The 22500-nt window shown below is 37.9% G+C and overlaps 1 protein-coding gene across 22 annotated transcripts in view; it reads left to right on the top strand.

Moving 5' to 3' along the window:
* Nucleotides 1–22500, top strand: part of LOC106883233 (ras GTPase-activating protein nGAP) — a 567079-nt gene that overhangs the window by 216869 nt on the left and 327710 nt on the right. For all 22 annotated transcript variants that reach the window (XR_016237793.1, XR_016237794.1, XM_089339023.1 and 19 more), the window contains one exon: nt 1067–1170. Coding sequence is in view for 20 of the 22 variants with exons in the window: in XM_089339023.1 (XP_089195149.1) it covers nt 1067–1170 (104 nt within the window). In the remaining 2 variants the exon portion in view is untranslated. The remainder of the gene's footprint in view (nt 1–1066; nt 1171–22500) is intronic.

The following is a 22500-nucleotide window of genomic DNA, read 5'->3' on the forward strand; positions in this document are numbered from 1 at the left end:
GGTGTGCAATATAGAAGACTCCCACACAATAATGATAAAAATAATAATAATAATAATAATAATAATCATAAATAATAATAATCCTTTCTACTAAAGGCATACAGCCTGGAATTTTGGGGGAGGGAACTAGCTGATTACATTGACCCTAGTGTATCACTGGTACAGTAGAACCTTGCAGTATGAGTGCTTCATTGTATGAGCAATTTGCTGTATTAGCTGAGAGCAGACAAAATACCGCTAATCATTTCGTCCAGCATGCTAACGATTCTGCCAGCTCATCACCATCGTTATGATAATTATGTAATTTTGGCAAAAGGCTAGCTATTAGAGAGAGATGAGGGAGCTAATTACATCGATCCAAGTGTTTAATTGGTACTTATTTTACTGCCCATGGAAGGGTGAAAGGCTAAGTTGATCTGTGGTAGAATTTGAACTCACGACCTAACGAGATGGAAGAGAATGCTGCTAAGCATTCTGGCTGCTTGCCATTTTAGTCTTTTAGCATCCAAATTATTTTGTCAAATATGTCGCTTGTTTATTCACATGTTTTGAATTAATCATGCATTATCTTGTAGCTTGAAGATTTCAATGATGAGGAGAAGAAAGACCTTTTCTTTATAATGACATTGTTGGTTAGGCGTGAAAAGCCAGGTCTGGCCAGTTTAAACCAGGGCAGTAGAGTCGAAACAGTAAACTCCGACTCCGACTCTTCTACAATTGGCACCTCTGACTCTGACTCCTCTTCATATGATTAAGTGATTGTGGTCTAAATATCTCATAAAGCATTTGCATACGCTTGTACTTTGAGTCAGCCTATATGTTATAACTGGTTTATATCAAAGAATAAAGACATTGTGAGTCAGAGTCAGTATAGTTTTGCCGACTCTGACTCCAGTTACCCCTTAATTGTTTCCGACTCCACAGCACTGGTTTGAACATAGAGCATGTAGAGAATATCTGGGCCAGATATAACTGGATTAAATACTAAAGCATTAAACAAAATAAAAACAATAACAGCAACAACAACAACAATAGTAATAATTGTAATTTATTTCATTTCTTCCAGATTCTTCTAATGAAAAATTTTCCAATGACAGGCGTGGTAGCATGCCACTGGTTCCTTCTGTTGATGGTGGCAATATGGAAATGGGAACTACTTCCAAGCTAGCAGTAAGTAATAAATTTCAACTCACCCACATATATATATATATATATATATATATATATATATATATATATATATATATATATATACATGCATTTTTCGTTGTATTGTGTATTTGTATCTGATATCTTTGATTTATTATTGATCTTCTGCAATAATGAAGCTGTGTCCCTTAACTTGCTGCTTTTGTATACACATGCCGATAAGAAAACTTGCAGAACAGACGGTATTTTAATGAGATGCATCTTTTAATCACCTGAAGAGACACATCTACATAGATAGATACTCCTAAACCAGTTGTTCAGTATCCTACCTGTCAGAGATCAATGCTAGATGAGTCAAAACAATTGTAGAGATTAATAAACATTCTCATATCTTCCATCTTCTGTCTCTCTCATTAATCAAATATATATATATATATATATATATATATATATATCTATATATATTCGAAAAGATTCGTCAAGCTAAATAAAAGCATGGCTGCCTGCTGAGCATTCCTAATCTTGTGGGCTCGTAAGTGCTGGTGTCACATAAAAAGCACCCATACTGGTGTTGCGTAAAAGCAGCCAGTACACTCTGTGAAGTGGTTGGTGTTAGGAAGGTCGTCCAACTGCAGAAACCATGTCAAAAACAGACATGGTGCCTAAACAGCCTTTCAGCTGGTCACCTTCACTCAAACCATCCAACCTATGCCAGCATGGAAAATGGACATTAAATGATGATGATGATATTCGACAATTTTGAATCACTCTTTAACAAGTTTAAACTATGTTAATTTAAACTACTTTTAATGAATTTATACCGTAATTATATAAACTGATTTTAACAAGTGTAAACTGGCTTTAACAGGTTTAAACTCTTGTGATTTGGATTAGATTATTTAACAAGTTTAAACTGTGTTGATTTAAACTGGTTTTTACCAGCTTAAACTGGTGTTAGCAGGGTTAAACTGTGACAATTTCAACTGGTTTTAACAAGTTAAAACTGAAATGATTTAAACTGAATAGTTTAAACTAGTTTTAACAAGTTTAAATTGTGACAATTTGAATTGGTTTTAACAAGTTGAAACTGGAACAATTTTAAACTCATTGACTTAAGATTCAGGCTACAAAAATATATAGAACTGCTTCTAACTGGTTTAAACTGGCAATGATTTAAATGATCTCATTGGAATTTATCAAAACTATTTCACACTTATCTCTCCATGCTCACATAAGTGGAGAGGGTGTTTACATCGTGATAATTTTTTTTTCCACATCTTGATGTCCTTCCTCTTGCAGACCACTTAAACGTGAAGTAGGCGGAAGGACTTCTTTCTTTTAGTCAGAGAAACCGAAACAAGCAGAGCTATATGCACATATTGCTGAAAGGCACACAAAAATCACAGTATGTGTGTGTGTGTGTATATATATATATATATATATATATATAACTTTTATAAGGAATATTCTAAAAGAATATGTAACTGAACTTATATTGAGTGCTCTATTATTTTGAGCAAATAAATATATATATATATATGTGTGTTTTTATATTATTAATAAATTCATAAAATTATCAATAATATTCGCAGGAAATCAATATTTAATATTTCGAAAGATATATATCCAATATGACATGGTAATATAATAAATTTAAAATTTAAAATATACGAAATATAAATATAAATATATATGAAAATATGAATGTAGATAAAGATACATGTGAGTATAAATGCATATAAAAATTTATGCGTAATTAAGCATGAATATTATAAAGTCTAAAATCTAAAATTTTAAAAATTAAACATCTGACGATCGTTTCGCGGATATTAATATAATCACAATGTGATCAAAAGATCAGCATACTATCAATAATTCTGCTCTTCGGAGATGAATTAAGAACTTATACTGAATATATATATATATATATATATATATATATATATATATATATATATATATCAAAAGATATTTAAGGAAGAAGGTAAAGATCGAGAAGGTGAATGACAAGGACCTTTTTGTGTGCACAGTCTGTGACAGACCATGCCTGTCTTTGGCTGGCCTCAAATCTCACCTTCGAACCCATGGAAAACAAACTTCAACCAACTATTCTGACTATATGTCTGTGCACACGTTTGAATGTGGTGTATGCCAGAAGGCTTTCAAATCTAATGTGGGTCTTAAAAGACATGTTAGGATCCACAATGAGCAGAACTTACCTGCAGGTATTGGTAGTTCAAATCAGAGGTGCAATCTGTGTGGAAAAGCCACATCAAACGCCATGAAAGGACTAAGGTGTAGGTGCAGGGGGTGGTCAAACTCTGTGTAATGAGTAGACAACCACCATATATATATATATATATACATATATATATATATATATATATATATATATATATAGTAACAAGCTTAAGAAAGGAATTCTTTCAAAGCAGTGTGTAAAACATCCAATTCACAGGTGTGTCGGTTGAATACCACATGTGGCTGTGTGGTAAGTAGCTTGCTTACCAATCACATGACTCCGGGTTCAGTCCCACTGCGTGGCACCTTGGGCAATTGTCTTCTACTATAGCCTCGGGCCGACCAAAGCCTTGTGAGTGGATTTGGTAGACGGAAACTGAAAGAAGCCCGTCGTATATATATATGTCTGTGTGTGTGTATGTTTGTGTGTCTGTGTTTGTCCCCGCAACATCGCTTGACAACCAATGGTGGTGTGTTTGCATCCCCATTACTTAGCGGTTCGGCAAAAGAGGCCGATAGAATAAGTTCTAGGCTTCTAAAGAATAAGTCCTGGGGTCGATTTGCTCGGCTAAAGGAGGTGCTCCAGTCAAATAACTGAAACAAGTAAAAGAGTAAAAAAAGTAAAGAATATGTACATAATTGTGTGTGCACACACACCTACTTTCAATATTGTGTGTGTATCTATATATATATATATATATATATACACACACAATATGTGTGTGTGTACATATATACATACACACATACCTACTTTCAATATTGTATGTGTGCGTGTGTGTGTATATATATAAGTGTGTATGTATGTATGTATAATATATCTACAGATATATATACACATATATAAACAATACATATTCTTATCTGTGTTTCTGCCCCACTACCTCTCTTACCATTTTACTTTCCCTTTTTCTCTTCTCATTTTCCTCTCTTTCTCTCCATCTTCCCCACCCCCACCCCTCTTTCTCTCTGCCCCTCCCTCGGCTCGTTCATTGTTTACATGTAACCAAAGACATCTTAGAGGCAAGATGCTTCTTGGAACGAAAATATACATCCTCTTCAAACTGTATACACACTGTCAAAAGAGGCTGCTATGGGCAACAACACAACTGTAGAACGTAAGGTAAAGTGAAACCAATAATACCATTGATGATGATGATGATGATGATGATGATAGATCCCCCCACCTCCACCTTACTCCAGTTCTCATGATGTTAAACTAGCATCGCTATTAACATAACTGTTCCCCTCCCCCACCTCCAGTGTTTTCTTGACAAAGTGATTTGTTTATTTTTGTTTTTACTCTTAAATGTTTCTGATAGCATTAGATATTACGTTTATGTTGTTTTGTCATTATTATTGTTGTTGTTGAGTCTAACAGATCTTTGTGTTTTAAACTTCAACAGGAATATTGGTTAATGGAAAGACATTGATATATATATATATATATATATATATATATATATATATATATAAAAATAAATACACGCACGTGTATGTGCTTGCGTGTATGCATGCATGCATTGTTTGTGTGTGTGTGTGTATGTGTGTGTGTTTGATGTCATGTGGGAGAGATTAAATTTTATATACATATTTGTTTATTTGTATTTAGTGTATGTGCATACGCATGCACGGTTCTGAAGAGTGTATGTATATACATACATACAGCCAGACATATGTATACACATACACACACACATACACACACACACATACAAGAGGGTATGCTGAAAAGTTCCTGGCTTCTGGTAAAAGAAAATGGAGGAGTATCGGTTAATTATGATTTTATTCAACTCTCAGATTCACACACTCATTGCAGCGGTCCTTCAGTTTTTCTAAGCCCTGTAAAAGAACTTGGAAGGTTGGGTCTCACAAAACCACATGCCTTCATGTGTCTGTGGAGCGCTCAACCACTTGCATGTTCATTTTATAAGCAGGGTGTTCCATTGATTGGATTAACTGGAACCCTTATGAGCATAACCACTGTGTGCCAGATTTATATGTATATATTAACTAGCAGCTAAACCTGGTTTCACCCGGTCTGTTTGGATGATATGGCTGTGATCATTTTTGGTTAGGCATGAGAGAGAGAGATAAATGAAATTTATCATTCAGTTTATTTATTTATTAATATGTATATATGTATGAATGGCTTCAGTGACACACACTCACATACATGCATGCAGGTTGTTTTAATCGATTTTCTCTGTAAGTATGGGGGCTAGGAAAAAAAATAGAAGTGCGTTCCATGCACCCGTCTCCACATGTGTGCCATTTTTCGCATGAATCCACCCAGCCGTTTGGCCGTGAATCTCAAGACAAGAAAGAATACAATGGTCTGCCAACTTCAATTTATATTATAGATATAAGAAAACGTAGAGTTAATAATGGATGCTTATTTTATTTGTATCATTTGCACAATAAAATATAGCAAATAAATGATTTTAAAGGAACATGTAACTGTAATTTTAAAATAAGCATTAAAAGGCCTACACATGTTTCAGTCTAGTCCCTTGGCAAAGTTTCATACATCAGCAGGATTTGAACTGAGAATGTAAAGATCCAGAGGAAATGCTGTTATGCATTTTGTCCCACATACTAACAGTTCCGTCATTGTGTCTCCTTGATATGATATATGGACACATCTAAATGGAAATGCCTAAAAGAAGTTGAAGGGCATTGCCATTTACACTTGGAAGTTATCCTGGAGAGGATGACACTTGTATATTAAAAAAAAAAACAGCAGTTCCACCTATCAAGTAGATATAGGTCAAGTTACATCATTACTTGATTGGCAACAACAACTGGTGCTGTTTGGTTATGGAGTAAAAGAGTAGGAGTGAAAGAATGACTGTTATGAAATAATAGAGAGGGTGAATATTCTCCTTAAGGGGAGAGAACCACTTCAGCGTTTATAATTTTTTTTTTTTTTTTCCTGTGAGTGAAAAAAAATGTGATGTTTCCCATATTTTCATAAAATCCATTTATTGGATATTCCTATCATTATAGATCGCACTATTTCACCCTTATTCTGGGCTCATCAGTACAACATAACTTAAGAACTCAAAATTAGTCTATATCATTTGAAAGGTTTAAGAATTCAATATGATTGATTTTCTTTGTTTTCCTCTTTCAATAGTAGGGGTGGGAGGAAGGAAGAGGAGTAAAGAGATAGATTGTTAAACCAGTTCTTCCAAAATCTCCCCTAACCTTTACAGTAAAATCTCTAACCCTGTTTATAGTTCTGGTGTTAAGCATAACCCAATCCATACAATATACTTTGGTACCAAATGGAGATCAATTTGTGATGAACCAATTCTAGAAATACTTTTACCCTAACTGTTACTTAATATTAAAATCTACAAGATTTGGTATTACCTCTGGTATTAAACGTAACCCATACAAAGTAGTTTGGTGAATTGTGCCATGGTGCCTGTTTTTCTCACAGACGGTGCCCAACTGACCCTACTATACTGTGTAGTTGACAAAATCAAAAACAAACAATGCACATGTGTGGAATAAAAAATATAAAATGGTGATTATTTAACCATCGCACCCTGTATATATGTGTGTGTGTATGTGTGTGTGCGTGTAAATATCTAAACTAGACATTGTAAATATTTAACTTCATAAAACCACTTTGATTTTTTTTTTTCTGTTTTTCTTGCCATTATTTGATGGGAATTTTCTGAATGATTTTTATCTCTGATCACTTTCATACAAATAAGTGATGTGTGTGTGTGTGTGTGTGTGTGTGTGTGTGTGTGTGCGTGTGTGTGTGGGCCTGTATGTGTGTGTGCATTTGTGAGTGAATGCATGTGCCCATGCATATATGTCTGTGTGTGGTTGTCTGTATTTGTGTGCACGTGTGTGTATGTAGCTATGTCTGTATTTCTGTGTGTGTATATGTGTGTCTATTTTTATGTGCGTGTGTTCATGTATATGTGCTCACATATTTCTGTTTGTGCGTGTGTGTGTTCACATGTGTGTGCATGTCTATTTTTATGGGTGTGTGTGTGTTTATGTATATGTGCTCATGTATTTGTGTGTATGTGTGTGTGTGTGTGTGTGTGTGTGTGTGTGTGTGTGTGTGTGTGTGTGTGTGTGTTTCCTAGCTTGACAATGTAAAAATTATTTAACTCTACAAGATGGCTAATTTCTTTTCTTCAAACCATTAGTTCTTTGATGAGACTATGGTGCCGCCTGATTGATATCAGAATCTTCTGTAGTTAATAGATAACCATTCTGGTTACTGTGGAATGGTAAATAATTGCTATAGAGACTGTTTCTTCAATGATAAACAAATAAATAAGAATATTAAAAAAAAAATGAGAAAATATATATAATCTATGAGAATTGTCAGAAACTAACAACAAAAACAATACTTGGCTTTTAAATAAAATATTACAAAAGCTGCCTCGGTAAAATTAAAAGCATTTTCGTGTGTGTATGTAGCTATGTCTGTATTTCTGTGTGTGTATATGTGTGTCTATTTTTATGTGCGTGTGTTCATGTATATGTGCTCACATATTTCTGTTTGTGCGAAAAGAGAGAAAATAAAGTTGTCGTTCAAAGACAATCTCGGTTTATTCTGTATTATATTAAATGATAATAAAATTGTAGTTCTGAGTTTCATTTGTTTGGGAACAGCTTTGATCTTTGATTAGATGTTATTGGAACTATGAGAGTTTGGTAGAGTCATTGAAGTTATTACAAAGACGTAAGCACTTTATATTTCCTTTGACTGTCGTGGCATATATTGCGAGTGGTGTATGCATCTCTGGTCAAAATTGTGGCTTTGAGCTTCTGTTAGAGATTAAGAAAATGATGGTGATGATATTACGGAGATGTACTTGCATAGCAAGTGACTTGATCTGAGATTGTGTGCTGGGAAAAAAAAAAAAACAATTGCAGCCTGAATGATGTTTGTAAGCCATTCAAGAACAAATCGACCCCAGGACTTATTCTTTGTAAGCCTAGTACTTATTCTATCGGTCTCTTTTGCCGAACCGCTAAGTGACGGGGACGTAAACACACCAGCATCAATTGTCAAGCGATGTTGGGGGAGACACACACAAACATACACACACATATATATACACATATGCATATATACGACGGACTTCTTTCAGTTTCCGTCTACCAAATCCACTCACAAGGCTTTGGTCGGCCCGAGGCTATAGTAGAAGACACTTGCCCAAGGTGCCACGCAGTGGGACTGAACCCAGAACCATGTGGTTGGTAAGTAAGCTACTTACAAGTTATTTTACTAAATTCTTTGTTATAATTAAAATTAACAGAAAGACACACAGAGCGTCTCAACAGAAATATAATAACAAAAGGGTTATAATGTCAAGAATTATTTCACTAAGCAACTTTTCTCAATTATATGCCACCTTAATTTGATATGATCCCAGAATATTATTAGATAAATAAATCGTGGTGGTTGTTGTTGTTGTTGCTATTGTCGCCACTGTTGCTCCTGTTGTTGTTGTTCTTGGATAGTGTGAGTCATGACAACTGAAAATTACTTCCACTTGGTCAGTGGGGCCAGATTGGCTGCGGAAAGTTCTTTTGGAAGGGCTTCTCAATAACACTGCACTTAAGAGCCTTCATCGGATGACCACTTACATACTTTTGTGGTGGTGGGCATGGTGGCAGTGATGATGAGGATCATTGTTATGGTGGTGGTGGTGGTTTTGTGGCAAGTCTAGTGTTTAACATACTTATAAGCGTTCTTTGACATCATATCTCTCTCCTTAAGTACTGTTTGGCACTCAGTTACACACACTCACACACACACACACACACACACACGGTTATACACACACATAGCTCTAGACATTACACACACACACACACACGGTTATACACACACACACACAGCTATAGACATTACACACACACACACAGTTATAGACATGCACATGGTTAAACACACATACACATGGTTACATGCACACACACTCAGTTATACATGCACATGTACACATACGTGGTTATGCACACACACGCACACACGTGGCTATAGACACACACACACACACATACACACACACACACACACACATGGTTATATATTCACACACAAGCTCACATATTTATACACATGCATTTACATGTATATACACTCACACATATCTACATATACACTTGCCCAAGGGGTCAGGCAGTGGGACTGAACCTAGAATCACGTGGTTAGGAAGCAAGCTTCTTACCACTCAGCCATGCAATTTACACAAACACACACATATTTATACAACAGGCTTCTTTCAGTTTCCATCTCCCAAATCCACTCACAAGGCTTTGGTTGGCTCAAGGCTGTACCATATACATGGCCAAGGTGTCAGGCAGTGGGACTGAACCCTGAATTACGTGGCTGGGAAGCAAGTCTTTTTACCACACAGCCATGCCATTTACGTGCGCGCACACACACACGCTCTCTCTATTTCCCTCTGTCTCTCTGTTTCTTAGTTAATAAATTTGAGGAAACATTTCCTGAAGATCCAGTGTTTGGGGACTCCATAATGATAATAATATTAATTAAAAAAATATAAATAAATATATAATTATATATAAATATGTAAATGAGCCAAAATTTCTAGAAACAAACAAACAAACAAACAATAAATTAACAAACTCAATATTACAGAAAGGAAATAAAAATCTCGTTGATCTCGGGGTTAATTAGTAATAAATACCTCATTAATCCTGAGTTAATTAGTAATGAGAATATTACAGAATATTTCAAGGGAATGGTGTAAGGGGTGGGTGGGAAGAAGTCCAATGATTTATGGTGGTGGTGGTGATAATGATGGTGGGGGGGGAGATGATGTTGGTGGTGGTAAAGATGGTGAAGTTAGCAGCAGGATGGTAAAGAACTCTTGAGGATGGTGGAGAAGGTTGTCAGTAGTAGTAGTAGTGGTGGTGGTGGTGGAAGAAATCTGGGGAAAGGTGGAGACGATGGGGCAGAAGGAGATGGAATAACATGAAATAATCCCTGAAGAACAAAACATGGTTCAGGTTCCAACCAAAACAGACAATCTTCAAAACAAACATTATTGTCTACAATGGAGTTTTTTCTGATATTGTTGATGCTGTTGTTGTTGTTGTGGATGTTGTGTTTGTTGCTTCTGTTTCTTTTGATCTGTGGAGCTGAAGAATCTACCATTACACTTCCCAGCATGCCTCATTATTGTTCTTTGCTAGTAAAATCCTCAAAAAAGAGGAACACCAACGACAAAAGATAATAATTACAATATCAATACTCTTTTACTTGTTTCAGTCATTTGACTGTGGCCATGCTGGAGCACCACCTTTAGTCGAGCAAATCGACCCCAGGACTTATTCTTTGTAAGCCTAGTACTTATTCTATCGGTCTCTTTTGCCGAACCGCTAAGTTACGGGGGACATAAACACACCAGCATCGGTTGTCAAGCAATGCTAGGGGGACAAATACAGACACACAAACACACACACATATATATATATATATATATACATATATATATGACAGGCTTCTTTCAGTTTCCGTCTACCAAATCCACTCACAAGGCTTTGGTCGGCCCGAGGCTATAGTAGAAGACACTTGCCCAAGGTGCCACGCAGTGGGACTGAACCCAGAACCATGTGGTTGGTAAGCAAGCTACTTACCACACAGTCACTCCTGCGCCTAATAATAATAATTAGAATGATAATCCTTTCTACTAAAAGCACCAAGGCCTGAAATTTGGGGGAGGGGACTAGTCGATTATATTGACCCCAGTGCTTCACTGCTACTTAATTTATCAACCCTGAAAGGATGAAAGGCAAAGTGAACCTTGGTAGAATTTGAACTCAGAACATAAAGACAGATGAAATGTTGCTAAGCATTTCGCCCGGCGTGCTAACGATTCTGCCAGCTCGCTGCCTTTAATAATTATAGCATCTCTCACTTTCCCTCACATTCTCTGTGTCCCACTTCGACCCCATTAACCAATTATTATTCAACCCTAATCTACCAATCATCTGTCCACCTCTGTTTCTAAGGACACTGACCTCCCATCCCTTTGTCCCTTTTCCTTCTACCCCCTACCCACTTTCTACCTCTGTACATTGTCCCCTTCGCCCCCCTCCCAGCCCCTCATATACATCCAAGCTTTCTTGCCTCCATCAATAACATCATATCACTGCCACCGCCATCTTCATCACCACCACTACCACCACCACCACCACCACCATCGTCGTCGATGTTGTTGTTGTTGTTGTTGTTGTCCTCATTGACTCCAGTCTTCAGAACAGTTCATCCCACCAAGACCACCACCACCACCACCACCATTATCAATCTCCTCACCCCCCTCCCTGCTGCCATCCCTATCTGTATCTTAACTTGAAATCTAACTCCCAGTTTTCTCCTCGTTATTTATGTTAATGTTAACGATGAATTGATGAGGGCGGAGGGAAGAGTACGGAAGGAGTTGGTGACACAGCAACTACAGCCATCACTGCATTCCTGTCATCACCTCACAGCCACCCCTTTTATAAAAGTCACCCTTCCACACACAGCTACCCCACCCCCTCATACAGTATGCTTTGCATCGCCCTATATACATACATATATATATATATAGCCACTCTTACAACTTTACACAGCCACCCCTTTTCAGAGTTTCTCCTCTCACAGCCACCCTTTCTTACACAGTCACTCTCCTCACACAGCCACTCTCCTTACAGTCACGCCTTCTCACACGACCACCATTTTTACCCAGCCACCCCAAATTTACCCCATTCCTCCCCACCTTTGCAATATTAATTAATTCCTATATATAATTAAATATATCGATTTTTTTTTTTTTTTTGTGTATTGTAGAGTACTTAATCTATCGACCCTGAAAAGATGAAAGGTAAAATTGACCTTGGCAGAATTTGAACTCAGAACTTAGATGGATTATATGCTGATAAGCATTTCGTCCAGCATACCAGTGATTCTGCCCATGATTTGACTTCTGTTACTCAAATCATTCCTCAATATATTTTTACTGGTTTAAGCCACTATAGCCAGCCTAGCGGATAAGCTTTCCTATAAAAGTTATCTGTTAGTGTGTATATGTTAGTGTGGGGTATTTCTTTAAAGAAATCTTGTAATTACTGAAACAGCTATCTATCTAATCTGTGTGTGTATACATATATATATATATATATATATATATATATATATATATATATACATGCATACACACATATATATGTGTGTGTGTGTGTGTATTTATGTGTATAAAATCTCTCCCTCTCAGTATATACATATATATATATATATATATATATATATACACACACACATATAAATATATACACACACACACGCACACACACGTGTGTGTGTATATTTATGTATATAAAATCTCTCTCTGAATATATATATATATATATAAGATTGGTTATTATCTACCCTTTTATTTTGTATATTTTTGGGGCCGTTATCTTTCTATCTAGAAGGAACATAATTATTTGTAAAGTAGGGCTGACTTTATTGAAGTCAGTTTTCTTTTTATCTCAGTGTGGCACGATGGCAGGGTTTGGTCTGGTTTGGTTTGGAACATCTCGTTACACGATGATAGCAAGATTCTTCAACAACTGAAGGTAGAATCTAAAAACAACAGCATATGTTCTGCAATCACTTGAAATCATTCTTGCCTTCAGCTTTTTACAATTTTCAGCTTCTTTCACAGCTGACTGCTGAATGCACATGTGCAAGCCAACAAAAAAAAAAAAATAATAATAATTATAATAATAATCTACCCCTCACCATCACCAGGTGGCAGCACCAATATTAAGTAGTAGTAGTTTCCATGGTTTATAATTTCCAGTTCTATTTTGTTTTTGTTTTTTTTTTTTCCTTAATTTTTCTGGGGTTTTTTTTTTTTCTTCTTAGTTTTTCTTCTTTGAGATAACTGACGAAACGAGACTAGCAACATTGTGAAATAAATGAAATAAGCAGTAACACAATGTGGATAAGTCAGACGTATATTTTAATTCATGAAGACTGTCCATATATGGAAAGGAGATAAATATTGTTGATCCAAGATGCATACATGTCTTTCACCATCACTACCATCATTATCACCGGCAGCATCAACATTGTCATCATCATCCTCATCATTATCATCATCGTCATAATCATCTTAACATTCACTTTCCTGTGCCGGCATGGGTCAGACGGAATTTGTTGAGAGGGATTTTTTCTGAAGCTGGATGCTCTTTTTGTCACCAACCTTTATCTGTTTCTAAGCAAGGTAATATTTCCCCATGGCCAGACATATTTTTTTTTATGGAAGATTGCAAATAAACAACCTCACCTGCACGACAACATTTACGAGCCTTGTGTGATGTCTAAACAAGGGTACACACACACACACACACACACACACACACACACATACATTTATAAATGTATTTAAACTACTGGCACTCCGTTGGTTATGATGATGACTGTTCCACTTGGTCTGATCAATGGAACGACCTGCTTGTGAAATTAAGGGGCTGAGTACTCCACAGACATGTGTACCCTTAAAGTAGTTCTCGGGGTGATTCAGCATGAGACAGAATGTGATAAGGCTGGCCCTTTGAATTACAGGTACAACTCATTTTTGCTAGCTGAGTGGACTAGAGCAATGTGAAACATGTGTCTTGCTCAAGGACACATCACACCACCATGTATTGAACTCACCCTAACCACCATGTATTGAACCATCCTAACCACTAAGCCATGTGGTGCAGGTGTGGTTGTGTGGTAAGTAGCTTGCTTACCGACCACATGGTTCTGGGTTCAGTCCCACTGCATGGTATCTTGGGCCAGTGTCTTCTACTATAGCCTCAGGCTGACCAAAGCCTTGTGAGTGGATTTGGTAGACGGAAACTGAAAGAAGTCCATTGTATATATATATATATATATATATATATGTATGTATATATGTATGTATATATATGTATATGCTTGTGTGTCTGTGTTTGTCCCCCACACCATCGCTTGACAACTGATGTTGGTGTATTTACGTCCCTGTAACTTAGTAGTTCGGCAAAAGACTGATACAATAAGTACTAGGCTTACAAAAAATAAGTCCTGGGGCCGATTTCTTCGACTAAAGGTGGTGCTCCAGCATGGCTGCAGTCGAATGACTGAAACAAGTAAAGGAATAAAACAATAAAAGAATATAGCTGATTAAAGCCCTGTGAATGGATCTGTTGGGTGGAAACTGAAAAAAGCCTGTCGTGTGTGTGTGTACGTGTGTCTGTGTTTGACGGTTATTTGTGTGATATCTTCTACCAGAAAAGTCAGGATGACCCTGATGGCTTCAAAAACAGAGTGACTAAACACCCGATCCTTGCAATTCTAAATTCCCTACAGTAGATAACTGGAAGAGAAGTGCAAAGCGATACTCAGCAGTGATATTCTGGTGTTACATTCCATCTCTTAGACATTAAAGAGAGGCGGCGGGTGGGGGTGGGGGGTATGATTTATCATTATTTTGCGGATGTACGAAGCCTCCAGGCATATATTTTTATAAAAACTTGGTAACATGAAGCAAGAACAAGCACCCTGTTACTGCTGCAAGAACTGGGGTTTTCCTTTCAATATCTGTTGTACGTTGACTAAATTCTGAGAATAAACTTCTGCGAATTTTGGCAGTAAAATGGTTTAAAGAATTTAATGTAAGATAAATTGTTTTTTTCTTCTTACAAGGACATATTTGTAAAATTATTTTTTAATAGGTGCCAGCGTGTGTGGTAAGAAACTTACTTCCCAACCACATGGTACCAGGTTCAGTCCCACTGCATGGCACCTTGGGCAAGTGTCTTCTACTATAGTCTTGGGCTGACCAACACCTTGTGAGTGGATTTGGTAGACGGAAACTGGAAGACTCTTGTCTTATATATGTATAGATCTGTGTGTGTGTGTGTGTGTGTGTGTGTGTGTGTGTTTGTCCCCTCATCACTGCTTGACAACCGGTGTTGGTGTGTTTATGTCCCCATATATTACCTTGATTGGAAACAGGTAAGGGTTAGCAACTAGGGGGGCATCAAGCCATAGAAAAATCTGCCTCAATAAATTCTGTCCAACCCATGCAAGTCTGGAAAAGAGGACATTAAATTGACGATGTTGATCATGTTAATGACAGTGATAAAACCATTTCCTTTGTCATATATAAACACAACACAGATGTCCATTTTTATACTTAGTGCTGTCATAATACACCGAAGAATGAATAGAGACAATTCTGTGATGGAATTCCTGTTGAGTAATGCTGTCGTCTTCTCAAGATGTTTATGTATGGAGACAAGGACCAATTACAAGAGAAGTTTCTACGGTTTGCATTACGAACTGGAGTCTCCGTTGTGAATTCCTCTGATATTTTCTTTGCAACGATTTGCAAAAAGCTTAACAAGAGTGAAAACATTTGCTTTTGTGCATTTCGAAGCCATACTGTGTCTGTTATCTCTTTAAGATTTCGATGTCTCTCTCTTTGCTGGTGAGATTTCTGAACAGGTATCAGTCATCTGTGTCTATTGCAGTGTAAACAAGCACAACTACTACTACTACTACTACTACTACTACTACTACTACTACTACTACTACTTCTACTACTACTACTACTACTACTACTACTACCACTACTACTACTACTACAAGGGCGACAGCAACATTAAATCTTTGTATCATTTTTGTAGATATTGGTTTCAAATTTTAGCACAAAGCCAGCAGTTTTGAAGGAGGGGATAAATTAATTACATCAACCCCAGTGCTCAACTGGTACTTATTTTATCGACCTTGAAAGGACAAAAGGCAAAGTTGACCTTGGCGGAATCTGAACTCAGAATGTAAAAGATGAAGTACTGCTAAGCATTTTGCCTGGTATGCTAACGGTTTTACCAGCTTGCTGCCTTAATTGATATGAAAATATTGGTTTCAAATTTTGGCACAAAGCCAGCAGTTCTGGGGGAAAGGGATTTGTTGATTACATGAACCCCAGTGCTCAGCAGGTACTTATTATACCAACTCTGAAAGGACGAAGGGCTAAGTCAACCTTGGTGAAATTTGAACTCGGAATGTGAAGGCGGACAAAATACCTCTAAGCATTTTGCCTGATGTGTTAATGATTCTACCAGCTCTCTGCCTTTACTAATATGAAAATATTGGTTTCAAATTTTGGCACAAGGCCAGCAATTTTGCTTTCTGATTGCATTGTTCCAGGTTCTGCTGCACTGTATGGCACCTTGGGAAGGAGTCTTCTGTAGCCTCGGATCAACCAAAGCCTTGTGAGTGTTGTTAGACAGAAACTGATAGAAGCCCATCATATATAAAGCCTATGTTCCTCCATCATACAGTCGTGTTCCCCCATCATGCAGTCATATTCCCCTGTCACACAGCTGTGTTCCCCCATCATACGGCTGTGTTCCCCTGCCATGTAGCTGTGTCCCCCTGTCATGCAGCTGTGTTCCCCCGTCATGCAGCTGTGTTCCCCCATCATGCAGCTGTGTTCCCCCAACATGCAACTGTGTTCCCCCCGCCATGCAGCTGTGTTCCCCCATCATGCAGTTGTGTTCCCCCATCATGTTATGTTCTCCCATCATGCAATCATGTTCCCCCATCATGCAACTATATTCCTCCATCAAGCAGTTGTGTTCCTCTGTCATGGAGATAGATCCCTGCCACCCCACCCCGTCTTTGAGTTATCCACCTCCATCATGGAGTTATTTTATCAAAATTCATCTTACCAAAATTCTTTTTCCTTTTATTTTTTTCTCATTATTTTTTCTTCATTTCTTTTTTTTTTACCCTTTTCAACTCTCCCCCACTCTCTCTCTGTCCTTAGTCTTTTCAATCTCATTTTAATCAACATTCTAACCCACCACCCCCTTAACTCCTTACCCCCCCCCCTATCTAGTTATATTTCTCTAAGAATTTCTATCGCTCTCCGCTATCACCTGATTAATTCTGGTCTCTTTCTTACTCTCTGCACACACACCACAAGCCACCCCCAGCCCATCACGAACCCCCTGCCATTGCCCCTAACGGAAACCCCACACACCCATGCTACCCCCACCCCCATACTCCCATGCGAATCCCCGCTCCACTCCACCTCCATCCCCGTCGCCACCCTGTCACACCCTTTCACTACATATTGGAGACTCTTTGCCTCTCCACGCCATGCCGACCACCCTCCTACTGTAACTTATGCTTTTGATAGGAGACACACGCATCCCTCCCACCCACCCCACTTTCACTTTGGTTTTCTTGCAAATTTCTACACTTCTCTCACTCGCCCCCCTCTCCTTCCTTCCCTCCCTCCCTCCCTCTCTCTTTCTCTCTATCTCTCCTCTGTTTATCTCCACCTCTCTCTGTCCCTCATTTCCCTATCTCACTTCTCTCTCTCTCTCTCCTTTCTCATTCTCTCTCTCCCCTCTCTCTTTTCTCTTTCCTCTCTCTTTCTATCTCTTCTCACTTTTTCTCAATCTCTTTTCTTCCTTTCTCTATTCCTCTCTTTCTCTCTATCCACTTCTCTTCTCTCCCTCTTTTCTCTCCCTCTTTTCTCTCCCTCTTTTCTCTCTTTCTATCTCTCCCTCCTTCTTTCTCTATTTCTTTCTCCTCTCTCTTTCTCCCTTTCTCTCTGTCATCATAACAGATTGTAATTAAACACAGACTCTCACTCTCACCACATCTCCAAACACATTCTCCCACTCTCTCTCTCTCCCTCTCTCTCCCTCTCTCTCCCTCCCCATCTCTCTACCTCCTCCTTCTCTCTAACACCCCTCAGAAGACACTCTCCACTCCCCACCTCCTCTCCCTACCTCTGTCTTGTTCTGTACTGTTTCAGAGGTGCTTTTAACCTCATAATCGTTACTTAACATAATTACTATAATCACGGCTGTCGTTGTGGTTGTCGACATTATTGTCGTTGTTCTAGTTCTTGTTGTTGTCATTGTCATCATGGTGGTTGTAATAGCAGTTGTTGTTGTTGTCAGTATTTTTCTTTAGATTATTTCGTTGTTGTACATAGCAAATTCTATATTCGCAGAAAAATCTTTTTCTGTTTTTTTTTTTTTTTTTTTTACCAATTCTTGCTACATTAGCAGGAATAAAATCAAAACCATTTTACACAAAAATCATAGAATACACCAGATCTCCATTATAATGTCTTTCTCTGTCAAACTCTTTGCATTATCTCAGCTTTTACAATTTTCTCTGAGATATTTAGTTATTCTCATCTGGAGGGACAGCCATGGCTGTGAGGTTAAGAAGCTTGCTTTGCAACCATGTAGCTTTAGGTTCAATCCTCATGTGTGGCACCTTGGACAAAGTGTCTTCTACTATAACCCAGACTAACCATAGCCTTGTGAATAGACTTAGTATACAACAATTGAAGACGTCTAATAATCTAACAGTAAATCTTTTCTAACTCTCTGATGAGATTTTGCCTAATATAATGATTTAGTTATTGCTATTTTAATCTTTTAGGCTTAATTGAAACAGCTGTAAGAGAATATGTTGGATTTTTGCAGATAGTAAATTATATTAATGTTATATCTCCATTTTCTTATATATATACATATATATATATATATATATATATATATATATATATATATATATATACACACACACACACATACACACACACACATCATCATCATTATCATCCTTTTTACTATTTGTTTATGCTGGCATGGGTTGGACAGTTTGCCAAGAACAGACAAGCCAGAAGACTCTACATCTACTTAGGTATGGCTGTGTGGTGAGAAGCTTGGTTCCCAGCCACATGGTTTTTAGGTTCAGTCCCACTTCCTGGCACCTTGGGCAAGCATCTTCTACTTATAGCCTCAGGCCAACCAAAGCCTTGTGAGTGGATTTGGTAGGCGGAAACTGAAAGAAGTCCATTGTATATATATGTGTGTGTGTGTGTGTGTGTCTGTCTGTCTGTCTGAGTTTCGCCCCCCCCCCCCTCCCGGCCAACGCTTAGAAGGAACTCAGCTACCTCACCTCTGTGAGGTCCAACCCTCGAAATTTCTTGTTTAATTTTTAATTTTAATTTCTTAATTTATTTTTAGAAAAAAATTTACAAATAATTTCTCAAATAAATTTACATGTTTTGAAACACTGTTGATGAACAGCACTGTCCAAATGAATCAGTTGATTGTTTATCAATTGTTTTTTTTCTTATCCATAGAAAAAGAGTTACATATATTTTTGGCCATTATAAATTGCAACAAAACTGACTCTCCATCTGTTTCAACGACGAGGGTTCCAGTTGATCCGATCAACGGAACACCCTACTCGTGAAATTAACATGTAAGCTGCTGAGCACTCTACTGACACATGTACCCTTAACGTAGTTCTCAGGGAGATTCAGCATGACCCAGTGTGTGATGAGGCTGGCCCCTTTGAATTACAGGTACAACTCATTTTTGCCAGCTGAGTGGACAGGAGCGATGAAAAATGAAATGTCTTGCCCAAGGACACAACTCATGACCTTATGATCGTGTGCCAGATACCTTAATCACTGAGCCATGCACTTAATTTCATTAATTAAATATAAACAGAGCAAAGGGAAATAATTCAAATGGGCCAATGCCAGGAACCTCGTTAATTAAATTCAAAATTAATGTACGCAATGATATCTACAAAAAATTCTTAATTTGACATCCCCTCTTCCTCTGTCTGTCCGTCCGTCCGTCTGTAAGTCCGTCTGTTTGTCTCTTTTACTCTCTCTCTCTCTCTCTCTATATATATATATATGTGTGTGTGTGTGTGCATGTCTATACACATATAACTGTATATGCATGCATATTTGTACGCATATGTCTGTTTCTATGCACATGTATGTATGTATGTATATTCATGTATGCAAACATGTCTATAGGTCTGACTGTCATCCTACATATATATATATATATGTGTGTGTGTGTGTGTGTGTGTGTGTGTGTGTATTCGTGTATACATAAATATCTCTAGGCCTGTCTGTCTCCACACACACACACACACACACACACACATACATGTATGCATTATATTATATATGTGTGTGTGTGTGTCTGTGTCTATATGTGTGCATGACTTTGTATCTAGATATCTCTGTATTTATATGTACATACTGAACACAAAGATAAAAGCTACCCCAACACTGCTTCACAAGGGACCACACACAGCGAGAAACAACCGGAATCAATAAACGTTACTAGAAAATATAAAAGCCAAGCTTTTACTGTACAAGTTGTTGGTCGGTCATTTTGTTTTTCTCTCTTTTTGCTTAAAAACTCTCTCTCTCTCTCTCTTGTGTTGCCATGAAAATGTGTTGCTGATAATCCCAGCTATTCATTTGTTGAATACAATAATACCCACACACACACACACACACACACACACACCCTCTCACAAATGTGATGACATGCTTAGAGTATGTGTGTGTGTGTGGGAGGTAGGTGAGTTGGGTGGGGGGTCTCTATTGTATTAATTGTTTGGTAACTTTAATTACCTTTTATTGTAAATAATTTATACCAATGTAACTAATACTACTACTACTACTAATAATAATAATAACTAGTTAATGCGGTTTCATTGTTATTTAACAATTCATCAGTATTCACTGTTTCATCTCTCTTTCTCTCTCTCTCTCCTCCCTACTTGCTCTCCTCCACATCTCTCCATCCCATCTCTCTTCCTCGACCAAATTGTCCGTGAAAGTCACGAAAAAAATTACTAAAACTTGTGACCAACACAACTCAATTTACATAATGATACATTAATTAATGACTTCCCAATAATTACTACTTCAGTACCAATACCGTGTGGTTTATGAATAAATGACATCCACCCATCCATCCATCCACCCATCCATCCATTCACACAACCATCTTCTCCGCCCACTACTTTTGGGAGTGTTGTATGGGTAGAGTCCTCGGCACCTCGGCACCTCCTCCATATGGTTCTGTCAGAAACAACAGTTATTACGACTTTGTGGCTGGATTCCCAGGCATGACTAACTGGGACTATGTCTACATATTTTATTATCCAGCCATCTCATTCTTGGTCTACCTCTATGACTCCTGCCGGTTGACTCAGCTTGAAGAATCCGTCTTGGGATTCTTTCCTGCGACATTCTAATCGTATGTCCATAGTACCAGAACTTTGACCACTCAGTGTGGAGAAGTAGTGGCTCAATCTGGAGAGTCTGTCTGGTCTTTGAGCTACACACCCTATCAATTAACATTATTCCAGAGATCCTTCAGAGGAACCCTGTATCAGCTGCTTGTATTTACGATTGTATTCCTTCAGTCGTTACCCAATATTCAGGACCACAGGTATGCCCCTAATTCCAAAGTGGACAGGTGCATGGCTGTGTAAGGAAGTGTGCTTTGTAGTGCCATAGTTTTGGGTTTGATTCCTGCTCACAGCACATTGGTGAGATGTATTCCATAATAGGTAAGCTTCTCGAGTCATGCTGATGCATAAGAGCCGGTTTCCTGGTTTCCATTGCATATGAATTCCTCACCTGGACAGGACGCCAGTCCATCGCAGAGTTACTCATTTTTGCCAGCTGAATGAACTGGAACAATGTGAAATGAAGTGTTTTGCTCAAGAACACAACGCTACATGTACTGGGCTGAACAGATGTCTTGTTACACAGCAGCTCTACACGTGTTTGCTTGTTGGCTAGTACTAATGCTGGGTTAAATCAAGTACCAGTTATGCACTGGGGTCGATATAATCGACTTAATCCCTTTGTCTGTCCTTGTTTGTCCCCTCCATGTTTAGCCCCTTGTGGGTAATAAAGAAATAAGAAAGTGAACTTCTTAATCACACAGTCACACCTGTGCCTTGTGGATTCCACAGGTAACTTTTTCTGGTTTTGAGTTAGATAGATATTCCAACAAAAATACCATAGTAATTTATTTCACCTTTTCTAAGAGTCTTAACATCTATAATGTATTATTTCACCTATTCAGCACATGAAATACAGCAGATTTATTCACAACATGAAATATCAGATTTACTCTGTTCATTCGTTCATTTATTTCTATCTCCAGAGAAACTACCTATTGAAATCGCATCAGGTGTTATTGAGTACGATAATTAAA

Source organism: Octopus bimaculoides, chromosome 21 (assembly GCF_046866305.1).
Source record: "Octopus bimaculoides isolate indiv1 chromosome 21, ASM4686630v1, whole genome shotgun sequence".
Lineage (NCBI taxonomy): Eukaryota > Metazoa > Mollusca > Cephalopoda > Octopoda > Octopodidae > Octopus > Octopus bimaculoides.